Here is a 22,319-nt window from a genome sequence, read left to right on the forward strand (position 1 = left end):
GTTCATTTAACATCTCTGGGTCTCAGTTGCCTCTTAATCCCTTCCCTTTTTGAAATCAGAAAACTGGACCAAATGCTTATTTATGGTTTCCTTTAGTTTTAATAGCTATGTTTATTGATTGTGAGATTCTGATACATATGTCGAACAGCATCACCATTTCAGCTTTTTCTTGTTGGAAGAAATAAAGATGGGATCAATTTAGCACAAGAAAAGTGAGGTTTGTTGTAATAATACAAAGAGGGCTCATAAGAAACTACACTATTGAACACAATTAGACCTCACAAGAACTAGAAATGGGAACCAAAGAGTTTTTAGGAATTTGATTATTCTTTCCCTATTGATGTCAGACTGTGTCTTTCATTACTATTTTCTGCATCTTTTCTCATTTTTTTATTCCTTTACAGACTGACTTCCTCTTTTTATTTATAGTCTCTCTTCTTGCATAATCTCACAATAACAGTGCAGTCCCAGTTCTGAGTCATGAACTTTGCTGTTGGTTCCACAGTTCTTGGATCAGATTTTGAATTGCCCAATAGCAAATTCCTTGGAGAGCACTCTGATTGATCCATCACATCTCTTTGAGCCAGGTACAAGTTTATTGCCTGCCTGTGGATCAGCTCCTCTTGAATCAGATATCACATTCCTGAGAGCCATGGCCAAATTTGGAGGAGGGTAGGGCTATGTGATATAAAACATGAGCATACTCAATCAGCAGGGACTGTTGGAGGGCAGTTTCCATGATGAAGAGCCTATAGAGATGGGCAGCGATGACGTACAGCTCTACAATCATCAGCCTCTGAGGAAAGCAGCCTTAGCTTTAGAAAAAGCAAGTCTCATGGTTCAATTAAACTGGCAGGGATACTTCACAAGGTAGAGGAGGTTGTGCCTGGGACCTCTCATAATGTATATTCATATCAATGAAAGATAAAATAAAAATGTGTGCAAGAGTCTCGATTCTTCTAAAAATAAACAAACAAAAAAGACCTTTCTTGAGAACAGTTTGCAAAAGAAGGGTTTGCTTATATGGTGTCTTTGAATAGATACAATATTACAAGATAAGGTAATATTTTAAAGTCTTTTTATTAAAGAAGTTGTGGGTTTAAAGAACATTTATGCATAGAATACAGGATTCCCATATGCCACATTATTATTAGTACCTTGCATTGGTGTGGTTCATTGGTTACAATTGATAAAAGTACTTTTTTAATAATTGTGCTATTAACTATAGACCATGGTTCACTGTTCATATAGTGCAGTTCCATGAATTAAAATAATTATTCTACTTCCAAATATACAAGCTAACATTTCTTGTTCTAACCAGTCAGATATGTATTTCAGTGTTGTTAATTACATTCACAATGTTGTGTTAACATCACCACCATCCTTTACCAAAACATTTCCATTATTCTGAACAGAAATTCTATACATTTTAAAACTTAATCCCTAATGCCTATCCCCACCCTATTCCCCGATAACCTATAAATCTAGATTCTGACTCTATAAGTTTGTATATTCTAATTATTTCATATCAGTGTCCTTTTGTGTCTGGCTTATTTCACTCAACATGATGTCTTGAAGGTTCATCCTTATTGTTTAACATATCAGAAATTCATTCCTTTTAGTGGCTGGATAATATTTCATGGTACCGATACACCACATGTTTATCCATTCATCAGTTGATGGACACTCGAGTTGCTTCCATATTTTGGCAATTGCGAATAAGACAATATTTTGTCTCTATACTAGCATAGTCTAAGATGTGTGTTGCTTATAAAGGCAGGGGCTCACACTTTTAATAAATGGCTCTCACTTTAAATAAGTGGCTCTCACTTTTAATAAGGGGCTCTCACTTTTCAAGACCACCTGAAGTCTTAGTGCTCATCTGGCTAACATACATTAATGTATTTGTCTAAAACACATAACTGCTTTCCCTATTTCAGTGCTAGATAACTAATGGACTTTTATCAGACTATATTGTTATGGTAAAGTGGCAAATTACAAACCATCTAATGTCAGCATTCCCTAGGAAAGTGTTTTGAGGGATATATTAGAAGCTCGGAGTAGATATTTAAATACACTTGTGTTTCATGATAAATAGTGACAAAAGATTTGGAAATATTTTACTGGTATTAAAGAGGATATTTTCACCTAAGGCAGGGTTGATTTCTCAACATTACCAGTATTGACATTTTGAGCTGGAAATTTTTTCATTATCTGGGGCTGCACTGGTCATTGCAGGATGCTGAGTAGCATCCTTGGCATCTGTACACATGATGCCTGTACCCACCTTTTCCCCCAGTTGTGCGTATCCAAACTACCTCCAGACCTTGCCAGATGTATCCTATGGGGCAAAATCTCCCTGCATGTGTAAGAATCAAACTAGTTTAGCTTTCACAAAAGATTATGGCAGCAAGGGAGGGCCTTTGACGGAAACTTAGAACTGATACCAAATCCTTAAAGGCCAGAATCATTAAAAAAGTAGAACATAAACAAAGGGGGAAACTACGGAGGGAAATTCAAATTAGTTAGATTATGAGAATAGGCTGTAAACTCTGGAGTATCCAATCATTGGAGAAACAGGGGAGGAACTCGCGGGTTAGATAAATATCACTGCTTTTAGTGACTCCCAACTACATTTTTCAGGTGGGCTCCCCCCCCCCCCGTTCTTTCAAAATCATGAATAATTCTTTTCATCTCCACAATTCCATGAGTGCTTATTCTCTTTCAAGTACGGTGCTCTTTCTAACACATGTAAAACCATTTATCTAAAACGAATTATTTTTATTCCCAAAATGAAATGATTTTTATTTAATTAAATTAATTTACTTGTACCTTCAAATGTTTTTAGATTTAAAGAGTATATCCTTTTGCAGTTTTGTTGAGTGCTACTGATTTAGTATTGTGCATCCTGCCTTCTCCAATAAATCAAATTCTCTCATGCCTGAATTAGCCTGGCCAATTTCATTAGCAACCTCACACCCATTCATTTGCTTCAGTGTCAGAGAATTTCCCATGGCTCAAAATTTCTAAATATGTTGCTCTTCGTCTCATGGAGTAGCTTCAACGCTTGAGAAAGCTGGTCAAACACTTGTAAATACACCTGGGAAAAAACAGATTTAATGCTGTTGGCCAAAATGTTAATCCCTTTCATTTCTTTCTAAAAAGTTTTCCACCCTCTATAGAGTGCTGGCTCTTCGGGCGTATGAAGAGTTAATAGAAAATTTGTTGTATGGGCGAGCAAAATGCAGCAATTATAAGCTTCTCTTTTCAATCTAAAAATAGGAAAAACTGAAAGGAAGTCCTAGGCTTTATGATATTCATTGTTAATTATTGATGTTTACATTAAAGTGTAGGTAGAAAGGATAATTTATTTAAGCTACAGAAAATAGCTTTCTGACATTTAAAACATAAATTTCCTCATAGCTGCCTCTCTCACAAGATTATTGTTCAAACAAATGCAAAAATAGATATGAGAGGGGTATGGAAACCACAGAGCATGGAGCACTTACCAGAAGAAAGGGATTATTATCAAGCATGTGGTATGATATAGACAGTTGAAAGGAGAGATTACAATATTTTAGGTCTTTCCCTAATATTCACCTGAATCACATTTTCAAAATGTTTAATTAAGATAATCAATCTCATCTACCCATTATTTTCATTTATCAGTGAACAGGGTCCTAAATTAAGACAACAACCCTAGAAAAGGATTAGAACAACAGGTGTGAAGGGTATTTGTTTCACTTTTCTCCACTTGCAAATGTAACCTATTAATGTATATACGTTTATTGGCTTGGTTTTTATTGCAAGTAGGGGGAAATTCTGCTCTACTCTATAGTTATCCTGTGATTTTTAGTCAATATTTATTAAAAACAGAGTGAGCTGCATAGAACACAGACGTCATTACATGCTCATAGTTCTCTCTGTACAGGAAATAAAACAGCTTCCAGAGAAAAACAGGTAAAGTCTACACACACACTCTCACACACACAAATGCACATTTAAAGTTAACCAGAGATTATTCATGTTTACATTATTTTCTTCTTTCCACTCTCTGTGGCTTACTTACTGCAAGATCACATGTTGATCACAACATTTATTATTAGAGTATTATTTTGCCATCATAATCTTTTATACTTAAGGTATTGTTTTCCCTCTGTCACACATTAAAACTTTCTCTATTGAGGAGAATTGTGGAGTAAGGATTCCACACATATTCCATAGTGATATAATCCTTCATAGCATTCATTAGTGTCTGGAAACTAAGAGGATTCAGTGTGAATACTGAAAGGTTGATTGTGATGGTTACAGCAACATGTCTTTGGTTAATTTTTAATTTTCTCACACTGGCTGAAATACAAAGAAGAAGCAAACATCAAGACCTAGAATTGATCACAGACAACTGTTTATTTTCATGGCCAACAGGCTCCTTCTGCCTACAGAATGTTTCATAATCGTCTCTTTAAAAACTAGAAATGCTTGTGAAAATGAATATGAACACTCCAAGTAATTTGAAAGTATGATATTAATTTTTACACAGCAATTAACAATTTTGAATGTAATATCTTTTATTTGTCTAACATGTTACAATTTCTGAAGTGCCTTCACCTTAATTTCCTAAATTGAAACTCACAACACTGCAATAAAATGTGTTTGTCTTCATGTTAGAAATGAGGTTCAATAGGGTTAAAATGGTTGCCCAAGATTACATAGCAAACGTGGTAGAGTTCAGAAACAAGCTGTATTGGAAACTAAGACCGAGAAATCTAAGACCCAGCATCCATCCAATTCACTTAGCTTCAAAAAGACACAGGGCTAAGAATTTGTGGAGAGGCAAAGGTGAGTGGTAGCAATTGATAAGAGGTTTGTATGTAATCTTGCGGCTACTTTTTTTTTTTTAATGAAGGTAAAGTGTAAGGAGATTTTCCATCTTTAAAGGGACATCACATGATAACGCTGAAGAGCAAATGTCTTCCTTGCCATTTAACAAAAATGGCTTTGATCTTTAATTGTATCAAATGTTCTACACCAATGCAAGGTATTGATGGGGGGCTGCATAAAGAATCCTATATTTTAAGCATAATTGTTTTGTAAACTCACAACTTCTCTAAAAAAGAAAAGAATGGCTTTGAATCATTGCAAAATAGTTTCCGAGTAAACAATATAAATGCTCATGAAGATAATGGTTATAGAACCCTGGAATTCATTATCCAGTGTGAATATTAGTGTATTAGTTAGGGTTCTCTAGAGAAACAGAATCAACAGGGAACACTTGCAAATATAAAATTTATGAAAGTGTCTCACGTGACCGTAGGAACGCAGAGTCCAAAATCCACAGGGCAGGCTGCGAAGCCGATGACTCCAATGGATGGCCTGGATGAACTCCACAGGAGAGGCTCACCAGCCAAAGCAGGAATGCAACCTGTCTCCTCTGAGTCCTCCTTAAAAGGCTTCCCATGATTGCATTTAGCATCACTAATTGCAGAAGACACTCCCCTTTGGCTGATTACAAATGGAATCAGCTGTGGATGTAGCTGATGTGATCATGACCTAATCCTATGAAATGTCCTCATTGCAACAGACAGGCCAGCGCTTGCCCAATCAGATAAAAAGGTACCACAACTTGGCCAAGTTGACACCTGTCCCTAACTATGACAGTTAGCTAAACTTCTTAGAAATTTCAGAAGTGCACAAATGCCCTTTAGAGCTCCAGATGAGGTGCAGTTTGTCCAGATATGAAGCATGATCGAGTCAATGCTTAACTAATGATGTGCACAACAATGGTGGCACACAGACACTTTTCAGGAGTTACCCTGTGTTTCCCTGATAGTTGTGAAGGCATTCGAAAAGTTGCTATTGATAGATAAATGCCCTTTAAAAGGAAAAGCATCTTTCTGTTTTTATAATGTTGGGACCTAGGTTTTACTTCTGCCATTTGTTTTCTTTTAATGAGCAATTTCTTTAAAAATAGACAGCAACTAAAGCTCCAAGGTGATCATCACCATCCCTTCCTAGTGGCTTGATCCATTTATTGAGCCTAAATCTTCCTTTTCTGCCACTGCCAGGAAAAAACTAACAGAAAGACAAGTGCAGAGAACACCCTTAGCAAAGCCTTTTTGCAGACACTGACCACAAACTAATTCCTTAACAGAGGTAAGAGGAATTGTTGAGAAGTTCCGCCACTGACATCAGTTGTCAGGCTAATTAAATATCTCTACCTACATGTGCTCTATAAACTACTTGTCATGGCTGATAGATAAATTGTAATTCTCTAGAAATATAACCAGATAGTGGTCATCGATAACGTTTGTGAGTGAAACAGATCAGTATTCATTCAAAAGGCATTTGCAGTTTTTAAAACATCTTCCCTTTTTAAGTGCATGCATTGTTAGTTATTATTTAGCAAACATTGCCCCCCGAATAGTACTATAAATATGATATTCAGAGATAAAATTTTGTGAATATGGATCTCTCAATGCAATCTCCCTTTATCACCTTTCTCATGATAACATTACCCTATCTTGAAACCTTCAAATTCAAGCAAATATATTTACTCTATACTAAATACTCATGCATATGATCAAGTATTCCTCTGTTACTTTGAACCTATCGGTTGCTCTATATTTGGAAATGCAAATTTTAATGTACTCAAATGTAATCTCTTAGGGGACAACAGGACCATGGGTCTCTGGGCAACTATAACACCACATCCTATCAGTTTCTTAACAAAAGGTCTTAGGTAATGATGATAGTAAAATTCTTTTTTGCCTTCCTTTATTTCACAGGATTATACACTCACCATGTATTTCCAGCAGTCTTGGAAAGACAAAAGGCTTTCTTACTCTGGAATCCCACTAAACCTCACACTGGACAACAGGGTAGCTGACCAACTCTGGGTACCAGATACCTACTTTCTGAATGACAAGAAGTCATTTGTGCATGGGGTTACCGTGAAGAATCGAATGATCCGACTGCATCCAGATGGAACAGTTCTGTACGGACTCCGGTAAATGGCTCCATGTTGCATGTTTTACCATTTGGGTTCTTACTGTTGCTGTTTCATTCTTATCTTGTGGAAGCGGGCAGAGGGGAGAGAAGCAACTAGAAGAATATATAGATGCTTTCTTTTGTATTAAAAATAATACTAAAGACTTAAGAAATCTTTGTTGGAATAATTTGAGCTCAATATAGCCAACTTTTTCCATCAAAGGTAAGTGAATTATTTACCCTGAATTTAAAATATTAAACATAGCAGTAGGAACATGCGTCTGCCTGCCAGATTTTACGTTAGCTTGTTCAAGAAGTTATGTCTTTGTTAGTCAATTGTTTGATTATCTCAGAGTCACCTGGCCTGAATTAAAGGGTGTTCCAGGTGCTGATTATAGCCACTTAATTATGAAAGGGCATTGGGAAACAGTTTGTTGAAAAACTAGAAAAAATATTTTGTGGTGATTTTGAAAAGTTGCGTAGCGTTGGGTTCCTATTTTTCCCCTTTAAAAGATTTATGTTTTCAGTTTTATGTTTAGGTCTGTGATCCAAATTGAATTTATTTCTGTGCTTCATATCAGGTTGGGGTTGAGGTTCACTTTTCTCCATATGGGTATCCAGTTATTTCAGTCGTATTTGTTGAACTTGCTTTCTTTTTCCCATTGGATTGTTTTGATGCCTTTGACTGTGTAAGCAGAGGTAACTTCTGGGCTCTATTCTGTTCCATTGACCTATTTGTCAGTCCTTAGGCGGAACCATGCTATTTTAATTACTCTAGCTCTAGAGTAAGTCCTGGTGTAAAGTAGTATAAATCTTCTTTGTTCCTGTGTTTCAAAATTGCTTTGCATTGTGCATTTCCCTGTACATTCTATAATTTGTTTGTTAATTTCTTTTAAGAAAAGTGACAAAAGCCCTCTGGGATTATATCTAAGACTGCATTGAATCTATAGATCAATTGGGGAAGAGTTGAAATATTAAAAATATTGAGTCTTCTAATCCATTAATGTGATTTCTTTAGATGATCTTTTATTCATCTCAGGAATATTTTGTACTATAGTGAGGTTTTGTTTGTCTGTTTCAGAATCATGTATAGAGACCTCATACACTTTGTGGAGCCTATTAAATCAAGTGTAGTTAAGGCCTTATTAAAAATTTCATAGCGTGTTTTAAAAGAAGCTTGCCATTCTGCAAAAAAACTAGCTGTTATTGTAGAACAGTAGATTTGTGGTTCTTTAGCCTTTTTTGTCACTGTTTGTGAGACCTTTGAGAAGCTGATGGAAACTATGTATCCACAAGCTCATATTTTCTCCAAATTTTCCTTCCATTTCAGAGCTTTCCTAGGCTCCCTAAAGTACTATACCATGGAACAAGGAAACTAAACTAAAACTCTAGTTAAGTGACAAAATCCCACAATTGATGTCTGTTAAGTTCACCAATACCCACGAACAGTACACAAGTTGAAAAATACGGCCGTGATAAAATTTCTGATCTTAACCTAGTAGTTGGTTTATTTAACTGATAGTTTTTGTCTTTATTTGCTCACTGAAATGCATCAACTGATTTCAGAAAAATGATCTTTGGAATCTGTACACTGGATCAAGATCTAAGAGCTTTTAATAGTGGTTAAAAAGCTCTGAGCTAAATGTCTCTCAGAAGAATGATGAACTAAACTAACAATTCCCTTGAGTCTTTTGTTAGTTATTACAGACAAAATAGTAAATTAAATTAGAAAATCTGAGATCACTGATGTCATTAGTAATGGTTCATTTGTTGGAAGTCAGTTGTAATTCTATAACATTTCTATCAGATATTCCAAACTATTCTCTCTACCCTTGCGAGAGAATAATCTCATGACCCAATTTAGCCTGAATAATCAACTACTATATGTATAACTATAATGATTAGTCAAGTTATACTAAAAGTTATTAAAAACAAAACAGAACAACCCCCCCCCCAACACAGACAACTAGAATCTGTGGAAATAAAAATGTGAGTTTCATTCTCAGTTTACAGAGTTTCACGTCGAGCATTTTCCAAATTGTTGGCAGTCTTTACCAGTGGGAATGGTATGGAGGAAGAAAAATATTTGAGTAACATGAAGTTCAATACATCATATTTTATAACTGGGAAAACTGAAGCCCAAAAGGAGAGGGGCCCTTATTTAAGGGAACACAATAACAAAATAGCAAAGATGGGACTAAAGTAAGTCTCCTGATTCCCATACCTGTACTTTTCCCACACTATCACCTCTCAAATGCACTCAGAAGTAACACCTCCTTTCAAGTTGTACAACGCTAATTTTCTTCTCTTCTGGACCAACCTGTGAACAGGCAGACTTTCTAAAGTAAAACATAAACTCTTCATCTATTAAATAGGCTCTGATGTCTTTGTGGCATGAGCTATCTCCGTAAAAATCTCCCACCAGTGCTGATATCTTCCTTTTCCTCATCCCTTCTTCTTCCTTACCTCTTCTATACCAGGTTTAGTTTTCCTTTCCCTGGACGTTGTATGTATCCTAGAGACACCATAATTCATAAAATCCAGAATTAGAGGATCAAAGGTAGGCTCCGATGCCAGCATTTTCTAACTCCTGATCTTGAATACATCAAGTAAATTTTCTGATCTTCATTTTTATCATCTGCAGTAAGGGGATAATAACTCCTAAGTCATTAGTATAAAGATCATATAAAATAATGAATATCAACTTTTTTTCCCAATATTTTCCTAAAGTGATTATGCTTCTTGTATCTTTATTAGGTACAAGCTATGTACCAGGGCTGGGTTTAAACAGATAATGTGATTAAACACACAGATAAAGCCATACAGTTAGGAAAACTGAGTGCCTCATATGTGCCATACTCTTACTATTTTGGCCTTCAGAATAATTTTTTGGAAGCCTGGTAGAAATTCATCACTGTGGCAAAGTGGAAAGCATCTGAGCTTGGGGTCAAGAAATTTGTGGCTCAAACAATTTGTGCCGTTCAGTAAGCCATTTTGTCTCTTTGGGCTTTAGATCCCCTGATCTCAAAGGGAAGATAGCAAACAAAATTATTTCAAACTTCCCTTCCATATCTAAATTCCATTGCCTTTGTAATTCTACATATTCAGGTGTGTTCATTTTAATCCCTCTAATTTAACATCCCCTCATCTTCAAAAAGGCAATCAACATTGTTTTACTTTGTAATAGCCTTTTTAAGAATAACTGCCATGTATCACTTCCTAAGCACATGTACTGGAAAATCTTTATTATATAACATCTTTCTTGGCATATTTATAGCTTTACTTATTTAAGGCATGGGTAACCAGACTCAATCTGCTTGCCTAATTCCTTTCTCTAGGTACAGCTAATGCTCAGCATGAAATGAGGCAATACATTAAAGGGTTGTTTTTAGCAATGATGGGGCCAATGGGATTTTCTAAGTGTACCTGAAAGTCTCTTTGGCCAGGTATTTCATAAATATAAAACCATATCACTAAACTAAATAAAATCAATACTATAGTCAAATGAAATATGAAATGCTACAACAATTTATATGAAACCACAAGCATAGAGTTGGTTGTTTTCTTTTTTGATGAACCATTTTGTTTTACTTTCTTAGGCTGCTCAAGCACATACCATGAAAAGGGTTAAGGTAAACAATGGGAATTTATTCACTCATGGTTTGTTGCTGGGAAAAAGTCCAAAGCAAGTTGCCGTCAAGGTGATGCTTTCTTCCCCACAACCGTGGCATTCTGGGCTGACTGCCAGAGAACCTCGGTCCTTAGCTTCTGCAAGGCACATGGTGGTGTCTCCTGGTCTCTCCCTTCTCTTCTGGTTTCCATCGATATTCTGCTTCTTGCTTCCTCTGGCATTTTCTCTCTCTCTCTGAACTTCATTCCACTTATGAAGAATCCAGTACTAGGAATAAGACCCATCCTGACTGAATTGGGTCACACCTTAACTAAAGTAACCTCATCTAAAGGTCCTATTTGTAATGGGTTCACACCCATAGGAATGGATTAGATTTGAGAACATGTTTTTCTGGGGTGCATACATCTTAAAACCACCACATAAGTCAAATCAAATTTTCCACCCCAGGGATGATGCACAGTCCTGTAAACTGTATGTTCTGAGTTAGCTCAGACAGGAAAGGTAATTCTGGAGGAACAGGCTACTCTGCAACAGGCATTCAGCACATAGAAGAGATTCCATCCTTTGTATCACTTGCTCTCAGGTTACCTCTGTTTCAACAAAATACATTACACCATGGAGTAACCCTGAAACCCTTATTACCTCCTCTTACATTTCACCTCAGTAAGGGATGCTTGTGATGTGCTGTAAATTGCAGTGTGGTAGGACACCTGGGTTTTAGTCCATGTTCTTCAAGCTCTCTACTCAACTCCTCTCAGTGCAGATAATATCATTTCCTTTCTAGCTCAGAAAGTGGAGACCACACAACATAAACTCCCTCAATGTCACACACTAAATCCCTAAAATTCTTCTCTCTTTGTCTTTCTTCCCTTGCTTCCATTTACCTCCAAGGTAGCTATTTTTTCTTTCTATGGCTAATATATCCAGATATACATTTAATCTTATAGCTGCCTACTTTTCTTGAACTTTGCTCCCCTTTTACTTAAATCTTCAGTCCTCTCTCTCAGCTGGTTCCTTCCCTTCAGCTTCCTCTTTAAGCACTAACTCTCTCCCAGCTTTGTCTTTTTCTATTCCCTTGTCACCCATTTACTCCTCAACCCTCAAGCAACATAGCTCCCACAAATGCTACTTTCTAAAACAGCTCTGTCCTAAATGACCAAACCATCGCTGGTTCTTATTCAATACTCTTGACTTCTCTGATGATGAGAGTAATGACTAATGTTGATTTCAGCCAACACCTTGCACATTTTTTCATTGTTCTTGGTTTTCTACAGTTTTGCTCTTCTATTGCTGGCTCCTCTTTTCCCTCTGCTTGTGAACTTAGGGATCCCTCAAGGTTTTGATCAGCTCATTCAATTGTCTAGCTTTAAATATCTAAAATCCCAAATTGTTGAGTTTCAGAAAAAGATTTCTAATTGCTCACTGAACATCTTTATCAAAATGTACTACCAGCTCCTCTGGTAAAATAGTCATGACCCCTATTTTATATTATCATCTTTTCCCAAAACCAGGTCCTCTACTGTCCCAGGTGCCAACAAAATAATTATCATCCTAGTCGATAGGTATAAACTTGAATGTGTCTTTGTCTACGTTTACCTCATTTGCTTCTGAGATCCAGTCTCAGTAGTTTCCTCTCCTGCATTGTATCTTAACCATCTGCATTTCCAAATAATTTATACCACCCTAATTAACATCTTCACCTCCAGGCCAATTTCCTATCTTAATTTCTCTCATCACTGTTAGCCTATTCTTCCTACAGTACATATCTCTTCATATCACTCCCATACCATTTATATATATATATATATTTAAAGGTAGATGATTGAATGAGCCGGTCAAAGCCTCGAGGAATCCCTAAATTCACAATTAGAGGGAAAAGAGGAGCCAGCAATAGAATAGCAAAACTGTAGGAGAACAAGAATAATGAAAAATATATGTATACATATATAGAGTCAATGCCTCCACAGTCCTCTAAAACTGTTTTTATTTTTCTGTCTGGAATCTTATACCCTCTATATATGACCAAGGTGTCTTTTCCACGTTATTGCCTACTACTTTCCTCTGAAAATCTTGCACTTTTTTTTTATTAATTAAAAAAAATAAACTAACACAACATTTAGAAATCATTCCGTTCTACATATGCAATCAGTAATTCTTAATATCATCACATAGATGTATGATCATCATTTCTTAGTACATATGCATCGATTTAGAAAAAGAAATAGCAAGACAACAGAAAAAGAAATAAAATGATAATATAGAGAAAAAATAAAAATAAAAATAAAAAATACAAAAACATATAAGAAGAAAAAAATAAAAAAAATAAAAAAAAACTATAGCTCAGATTCAGCTTCATTCAGTGTTTTAACATAATTACATTACAATTAGGTAGTATTGTGCTGTCCATTTTTTTTTTTTTATAAATCATACCATTCTACATATGCAATCAGTAATTCTTAACATCATCACATAGATGCATGATCATCGTTTCTTAGTACATTTGCATCGGTTTAGAAGAACTAGCAATATAACCGAAAAAGATATAGAATGTTAATATAGAGAAAAAAAATAAAAGTAATAATAGTAAAAACAAAACAAAACAAAACAAAAACCTATAGCTCGGATGCAGCTTCATTCAGTGTTTTAACATGATTACTTTACAATTAGGTATTATTGTGCTGTCCATTTTTGAGTTTTTGTATCTAGTCCTATTGCACAGTCTGTATCCAATCAGCTCCAATTACCCATTATCTTACCCTGTTTCTAACTCCTGCTGAACTCTGTTACCAATGACATATTCCAAGTTTATTCTCGAGTGACGATTCACATCATTGGGACCATACAGTATTTGTCTTTAGTTTTTGGCTAGACTCACTCAGCATAATGTTCTCTAGGTCCATCCGTGTTATTACATGCTTCATAAGTTTATCCTGCCTTAAAGCTGCATAATATTCCATCGTATGTATATACCACAGTTTGTTTAGCCACTTGTCTGTTGATGGACATTTTTGCTGTTTCCATCTCTTTGCAATTGTAAATAATGCTGCTATAAACATTGGTGTGCAAATATCCGTTTGAGTTTTTGCCCTTAATTCCTTTGAGTAGATTCCCAGCAATGGTATTGCTGGGTCGTATGGCAATTCTATATTCAGCTTTTTGAGGAACTGCCAAACTGCCTTCCACAGTGGTTGCACCATTTGACATTCCCACCAACAGTGGATAAGTGTGCCTCTTTCACTGCATCCTCTCCAGCACTTGTCATTTTCTGTTTTGTTGATAATGGCCATTCTGGTGGGTGTGAGATGATATCTCCTTGTGGTTTTGATTTGCATTTCTCTAATGGCCAGGGACATTGAGCATCTCTTCATGTGCCTTTTGGCCATTTGTATTTCCTCCTCTGAGAGGTGTTTATTCAAGTCTTTTTCCCATTTTGTAATTGGGTTGGCTGTCTTTTTGTTGTTGAGTTGAACAATCTCATTAGAAATTCTGGATACTAGACCTTTATCTGATATGTCGTTTCCAAATATTGTCTCCCATTGTGTAGGCTGTCTTTCTACTTTCTTGATGAAGTTCTTTGATGCACAAAAGTGTTTAATTTTGAGGAGTTCCCGTTTATTTCCTTCTTCAGTGCTCTTGCTTTAGGTTTAAGGTCCATAAAACTGCCTCCAATTGTAAGATTCATAAGATATCTCCCTACATTTTCCTCTAACTGTTTTATGGTCTTAGACCTAATGTTTAGATCTTTGATCCATTTTGAGTTAACTTTTGTGTAGGGTGTGAGATATGGGTCTTCTTTCATTCTTTTGCATATGGATATCCAGTTCTCTAGGCACCATTTATTGAAGAGACTGTTCTGTCCCAGGTGAGTTGGCTTGACTGCCTTATCAAAGATCAAATGTCCATAGATGAGAGGGTCTATATCTGAGCACTCTATTCGATTCCATTGGTTGATATATCTATCTTTATGCCAATACCATGCTGTTTTGACCACTGTGGCTTCATAATATGCCTTAAAGTCAGGCAGTGCAAGACCTCCAGCTTCGTTTTTTTTCCTCAAGATGTTTTCAGCAATTCGGGGCACCCTGCCCTTCCAGATAAATTTGCTTATTGGTTTTTCTATTTCTGAAAAATAAGTTGTTGGGATTTTGATTGGTATTGCATTGAATCTGTAAATCAATTTAGGTAGGATTGACATCTTAACTATATTTAGTCTTCCAGTCCATGAACACAGTATGCCCTTCCATCTATTTAGGTCTTCTATGATTTCCTTTAGCAGTTTTTTGTAGTTTTCTTTATATAGGTTTTTTGTCTCTTTAGTTAAATTTATTCCTAGGTATTTTATTCTTTTAGTTGCAATTGTAAATGGGATTCGTTTCTTGATTTCCCCCTCCGCTTGTTCATTGCTAGTGTATAGAAATGCTACAGATTTTTGAATGTTGATCTTGTAACCTGCTACTTTGCTGTACTCATTTATTAGCTCTAGTAGTTTTGTTGTGGATTTTTCTGGGTTTTCGACGTATAGTATCATATCGTCTGCAAACAGTGATAGTTTTACTTCTTCCTTTCCAATTTTGATGCCTTGTATTTCTTTTTCTTGTCTAATTGCTCTGGCTAGAACCTCCAACACAATGTTGAATAATAGTGGTGATAGTGGACATCCTTGTCTTGTTCCTGATCTTAGGGGGAAAGTTTTCAATTTTTCCCCATTGAGGATGATATTACCTGTGGGTTTTTCATATATTCCCTCTATCATTTTAAGGAAGTTCCCTTGTATTCCTATCCTTTGAAGTGTTTTCAACAGGAAAGGATGTTGAATCTTATCAAATGCCTTCTCTGCATCAATTGAGATGATCATGTGATTTTTCTGCTTTGATTTGTTGATATGGTGTATTACATTAATTGATTTTCTTATGTTGAACCATCCTTGCATACCTGGGATGAATCCTACTTGGTCATGATGTATAATTCTTTTAATGTGTTGTTGGATACGATTTGCTAGAATTTTATTGAGGATTTTTGCATCTATATTCATTAGAGAGATTGGCCTGTAGTTTTCTTTTTTTGTAATATCTTTGCCTGGTTTTGGTATGAGGGTGATGTTGGCTTCATAGAATGAATTAGGTAGTTTTCCCTCCACTTCGATGTTTTTGAAGAGTTTGAGGAGAGTTGGTACTAATTCTTTCTGGAATGTTTGATAGAATTCACATGTGAAGCCGTCTGGTCCTGGACTTTTCTTTTTAGGAAGCTTTTGAATGACTGATTCAATTTCTTTACTTGTGATTGGTTTGTTGAGGTCATCTATGTCTTCTTGAGTCAAAGTTGGTTGTTCATGTCTTTCCAGGAACCCGTCCATTTCATCTAAATTGTTGTATTTATTAGCGTAAAGTTGTTCATAGTATCCTGTTATTACCTCCTTTATTTCTGTGAGGTCAGTAGTTATGTCTCCTCTTCCATTTCTGATCTTATTTATTTGCATCCTCTCTCTTCTTCTTTTTGTCAATCTTGCTAAGGGCCCATCAATCTTATTGATTTTCTCATAGAAGCAACTTCTGGTCTTATTGATTTTCTCTATTGTTTTCATGTTTTCAATTTCATTTATTTCTGCTCTAATCTTTGTTATTTCTTTCCTTTTGCTTGCTTTGGGATTCGTTTGCTGTTCTTTCTCCAGTTCTTCCAAGTGGACAGTTAATTCCTGCATTTTTGCCTTTTCTTCTTTTCTGATATAGGCATTTAGGGCAATAAATTTCCCTCTTAGCACTGCCTTTGCTGCATCCCATAAGTTTTGATATGTTGTGTTTTCGTTTTCATTCACCTCGAGGTATTTACTAATTTCTCTTGCAATTTCTTCTTTGACCCATTCGTTGTTTAAGAGTGTGTTGTTGAGCCTCCATGTATTTGTGAATTGTCTGGCACTCCGCCCATTATTGATTTCCAACTTCATTCCTTTATAATCCGAGAAAGTGTTGTGTATGATTTCAATCTTTTTAAATTTGTTAAGACTTGCTTTGTGACCCAGCATATGGTCTATCTTTGAGAATGATCCATGAGCACTTGAGAAAAAGGTGTATCCTGCTGTTGTAGGATGTAATGTCCTATAAATGTCTGTTAAGTCTAGCTCATTTATAGTAATATTCAGATTCTCTATTTGTTTATTGATCCTCTGTCTAGATGTTCTGTCCATTGATGAGAATGGTGAATTGAAGTCTCCAACTATTATGGTATATGAGTCTATTTCCCTTTTCAGTGTTTGCAGTGTATTCCTCAAGTATTTTGGGGCATTCTGGTTCGGTGCGTAAATATTTATGATTGTTATGTCTTCTTGTTTAATTGTTCCTTTTATTAGTATATAGTGTCCTTCTTTGTCTCTTTTAACTGTTTTACATTTGAAGTCTAATTTGTTGGATATTAGTATAGCCACTCCTGCTCTTTTCTGGTTGTTATTTGCATGAAATATCTTTTCCCAACCTTTCACTTTCAACCTATGTTTATCTTTGGGTCTAAGATGTGTTTCCTGTAGACAGCATATCGAAGGATCCTGTTTTTTAATCCATTTTGCCAATCTATGTCTTTTGATTGGGGAATTCAGTCCATTGACATTTAGTGTTATTACTGTTTGGATAATAATTTCCTCTAACATTTTGCCTTTTGTATTATATATATCATATCTGATTTTCCTTCTTTCTACACTCTTCTCCATACCTCTCTCTTCTGTCTTTTTGTATCTGACTCTAGTGCTCCCTTTAGTATTTCTTGCAGAGCTGGTCTCTTGGTCACAAATTCTCTCAGTGACTTTTTGTCTGAGAATGTTTTAATTTCTCCCTCATTTTTGAAGGATAATTTTGCTGGATATAGGAGTCTTGGTTGGCAGTTTTTCTCTTTTAGTAATTTAAATATATCATCCCACTGTCTTCTAGCTTGCATTGTTTCTGCTGAGAAATCTACACATAGTCTTATTGGGTTTCCCTTGTATGTGATGGATTGTTTTTCTCTTGCTGCTTTCAAGATCCTCTCTTTCTCTTTGACCTCTGACATTCTAACTAGTAAGTGTCTTGGAGAACGCCTATTTGGGTCTAATCTCTTTGGGGTGCGCTGCACTTCTTGGATCTGTAATTTTAGGTCTTTCATAAGAGTTGGGAAATTTTCAGTGATAATTTCTTCCATTAGTTTTTCTCCTCCTTTTCCCTTTTCCCTTCTCTTCTCCTTCTGGGACACCCACAACACGTATATTTGTGCGGTTCATATTGTCCTTGAGTTCCCTGATACCCTGTTCAAATTTTTCCATTCTTTTCCTGATAGATTCTGTTTCTTTTTGGAATTCAGATGTTCCATCCTCCAAATCACTAATTCTATCTTCTGTCTCTTTAAATCTATCATTGTAGGTATCCATTGTTTTTTCCATCTTTGCTACTTTATCCTTCACTTCCATAAGTTCTGTGATTTGTTTTTTCAGTTTTTCTATTTCTTCTTTATGTTCAGCCCATGTCCTCTTCATGTCCTCCCTCAATTTATCTATTTCATTTTTGAAGAGGTTTTCCATTTCTGTTCGTATATTCAGCATTAGTTGTCTCAGCTCTTGTGTCTCATTTGAACTATTGGTTTGTTCCTTTGACTGGGCCATATTCTCAATCTTCTGAGTGTGGACAGTTATCTTCTGCTGCTGGCGTCTGGGCATTTAGTCAGATTTCCCTGGGTGTCGGACCCAATAAGGTTGTAAGATTTTTCTGTGAAATCTCTGGGTTCTGTTTTTCTTATCCTTCCCAGTAGGTGGCACTCGTGACACACATTTGTCTCAAGTATTTGGAATGGATCCCCCCGGTCACTGATTTCCGTGGCCTGGGGATTTCCGATCCAATTCTCTCCGTTGGTTCAGGGGCCGCGCGTGGTGGGGGCGTCAGCTGCTGCGGCTTGAGGGGACCCTGTGACTGGTCGCCAGCCGCAGCGGGCCCGGGGAATTCGCCACCGGACCAGGAAGTCGCCTGCAGGGGAGGGGCATCGGTCACTGGCCGCCATGGCCTGGGGAATTCCCCACCGGAACAGGAAGCCGCCCGCGGGGGTGGTGGCCACCGCGGCTTGGATAGCCCTCTGATCTGAGACTCGTAGCTGCGGACTCGAAGCCGAGACTCGAAGCCGCCTGCAAAAGAGGGGCGCCGGCCGCCTCGACTTGGGAAACTTGCCTCTCCGAGACTCTGAGCCGGCCCGGGAAGGAGGGAGGGAGTAGCTCCAACCGCTGCAGCTGCCGCTGCTCGGGAAATCGCGCGCCGCTCGGGGATCTCACCGCAGCCGAGTCTCGCAGTCAGATTAGCCAGTCCAGACTGGGGTACACTGTGTTTCCATTCCCTGCCGTAGCCCCGGGAGCTGTTCTGCACTGTTTCAGTTCACCTAGTAGTTGCTTTGGAGGAGGAGGAACTAAGACGCACGTACCTTACTAAGCCACCATCTTGGAACCTCTCCTGAAAATCTTACACTTTTTAAAAGCATTTTACTTAATTCTCTAAACATATCTGGAGCATTTCAAACTCAGCATTTCTTAACTATTACATAATACATGCTTATACTAAAAAATTATTTGCTGTTTATCTAAAAATCAAATTCAACAGGACATCCTGCATTTTATCTGGCAACCCTCTGGATCTACTGAAATGCCCTCCATTCTCTGCCTCTAAATACTCTTTCTCCCACCAAACTATCTTTTCCCATGCTAAACCTTTTTCTTCAAAGCCTTGTTCTAATTCCATTTTTCTTTCACAGTCTACCTACCCAGGGAAAAACTTTCTACCGTTTGATAACTAACTGTGCTTTAATCTCCTGAAGGCCCGTGAGATTCATAACTCTCTTTTGATGTTTCTGTCTGAGTCTTAGAGTTGTTTGTCTATATTTACTGTGATGAAACAAGATTTTATATTCATTGAAAATGCAAACTATATTTCTTAAACTTTGTATCTCCTCTCTCAGACCAAATAGATGGCCAGGGAGTGTTTGTGAAATTGGAATTAAAATTTGTAAGATGCAGTCACCTGATTCAAGATAGTTGTCAGCTGCAACATTTCCTTTATCCAAATGATGGCATTTAACCAAAGATCAATTATCACTATTAATGACCAGATGTGTTCTGTCTTTAGTCCAAACATGCTCCAGCTGGCTTCACACACTGATCCTCTCCAAGGCCCAGCCACGTGGGTGCTGTAAGACTGTGTTTATCTTTCCCTGGAAATGGCAGGGATGAAACAACTTAATACTGGGAAAAATTTTAGTGGAGTATTTAACCTCTTTGAAATTGTCCCCACTTTTGCCTTCCCATTTCTTCCTTTCCAAGTGTACTTGACTGATAAATAGTCGGTGTCTTTTACTTGATAGGATCCCTTACTTTCCTTTGTTCTTGCCTCATAATTTTTTGTAAGAAATCATTACTTCTTTTGATAGCTTCCCCTTGGTGTAAATATGTTCCTCTATCTTCTATATTTGAGGTTTAATCACATTTAGATGAGCTTTGGCAAGACCCCTTCGTAGGCAGTATTGTGTGCTGTGTTCTTCTATCAGAAATTACTGATAGCAGCAATGGTTGATCATTGCCTAAATGTGTTAAGAGTTTGTAAAATGGTGATATTCTATAATCCCTTATTTATTTATTAATTAAAATTATACTATAAAGAAGAACTTTCTCTTATCAGTGATTTGGTTATTTTTTTTAACTTTTTTATTAATTAAAAAAAATTAACAAATAAAACATTTAGAAATCATTCCCTTCTACATATATAATCAGTAATTCTTAATATCATCACATAGTTGCATATTCATCATTTCTTAATACATTTGCATCGATTTAGAAAAAGATAAAAAGACAACAGAAAAAGAAATAAAATGATAATAGAGAAAAAAAAACTATACGTACTATACCTCTTACCCCTCTCTTTCATTTACCACTATTTCAAACTGAATTTATTTTAACATTTGTTCCCCCTATTATTTATTTTTATTCCATATGTTTGATTTGGTTATTTTGAAGTATATTGTATACTGTAGGCAGGATGAATGCTTGATTCTTTCCCTTCATTTAGCTCCTTTCAAAATGACACGCTGTTTCCCTAGCATCCCCTAAATGTGACCAACTTAGGTTTGGCATTTCCCTTGTTTGTTTATCTTTATGAAGATGGGTTTTAACAGGTATAGCTCTTTTGGTCCACTGCAACTATTGTTATTTTGGGTGCTCACTTTGTCTTATATTTGTCCAGTGACCACTTTTTTATCCCTGAGTTCTTTCTTCGTGGCCTCAGTAGTATCTTTCTTGTGCTGTAATACATTAAGATATTCTAGGCTCAATTTGTTCATTCCCTGTCCCAGAAACAAAGGAAATATATCATGAATTCATAGTGATATTTATAATTCAAATTTAAGATTATAAGGTGTTTGCATAGCTTCTTTTATTTTATATTATGTTTCTTTTCTCTTCCATTGAAAATATTGGTTCCTAATGATTTTAATATGATTATTTAGTAATTTATCCTGTTATATAGCTAAATGAATGTGTGTATATGTATATTTAGTTTTAAAAATTACCAAATTTTTATTACTAATGATATGATCCCTGAAGACAGGTTAAGATTTCTTTGCAGTGCTTTTTCTCTTTAGGATTTATCCCACCAAGTGCACAGTCAATGTTTATATTTATTATATTTTATATAGTATAATATATTTATATTTATATTTTATAAATATATATTTATTTTATTATAATAAAATATATATTATATTTTAAGTTGAAAAATTGTTCCTAACTCTATAGGTAAGCTTCTTTGCCTCATTTTGCTTGGGTTTAGATTTTTAATTTGATTTAATATTGTTTTATCACTATGTAAAACATTTACATGTTCTTAAAGTCAAACTATAAAACTACTTCTATTGCTGCCCAACCCTCCTCCCATTACCTTCCTCCTCCATAGGTAAATCATTTCATTAGTTTTTGGATTTTCCTTTCATTATCACAGACACTCACACATACTTGTACTTCCTACCTTTGCTACAAGATAGGGAGCGTACTATACACACTACTTGTACCTTGTAGGTAACTTTTTTTTTTTTTTTTTTTTTTTTTTTTTTTTTTTTTTGAGAGGGAGGAAGGGAAGGAAAGACAGAGAGAAGGAAGGAAGGATAGAAGGAAGGAAAGGAAACATCCCTAAACCTTTTCTTGCTTTATTGCACTTTGTTTGTTTGTTTGTTTTTTTACATGGGCTGGGGCCGGGAATCGAACCGAGGTCCCCCGGCATAGCAGGCAAGCACCTTGCCCGCTGAGCCACCGCGGCCCGCCCTTGTAGGTAACTTTTAAAAGCCACCTAAATGTTGAATGCTGGCTTTAATCCAAGTCTTCTCAAATCAGCATCTGCACTCTTAGCCCCTGCACAAAATAGCTCGATTACTGCCTTCTGTCAATGTTCTTTCCCTACAGATAATTTCTAGGAAGATAGTGGTCAGTGTGTGATGATTGCATTACTCATCATTACGGAAATGAAAATAACTATAGAAGATACACAGAATAAATGGAAATGACTCTGCCAAATATGTGAACTTTAAAAACATACATGATTTTTTCATGTTCTCCAATACACAGTAATGCCTCTTCCTTCCAAGGAGAAGCTTCATGGCTTCAGGTTTCAGAAATGAGAGTCTAACATTACCCAGAAACCTAGGGCCTGATGCAGATTTTGAG

The 22,319-nt window shown here is 36.4% G+C and overlaps 1 protein-coding gene across 1 annotated transcript in view; it reads left to right on the forward strand.

Annotated features, from left to right (window-relative positions):
- The window catches only part of GABRB1 (gamma-aminobutyric acid type A receptor subunit beta1), a 473,078-nt gene that overhangs the window by 152,454 nt on the left and 298,305 nt on the right, over positions 1 to 22,319 (forward strand). The window contains exon 4 of the mRNA XM_077136782.1: positions 6,786 to 7,006. Coding sequence (XP_076992897.1) covers positions 6,786 to 7,006 — 221 coding nt within the window. The remainder of the gene's footprint in view (positions 1 to 6,785; positions 7,007 to 22,319) is intronic.

The sequence above is a fragment of the Tamandua tetradactyla genome, chromosome 19, assembly GCF_023851605.1.
Source record: "Tamandua tetradactyla isolate mTamTet1 chromosome 19, mTamTet1.pri, whole genome shotgun sequence".
NCBI classification, from domain to species: Eukaryota; Metazoa; Chordata; class Mammalia; order Pilosa; family Myrmecophagidae; genus Tamandua; species Tamandua tetradactyla.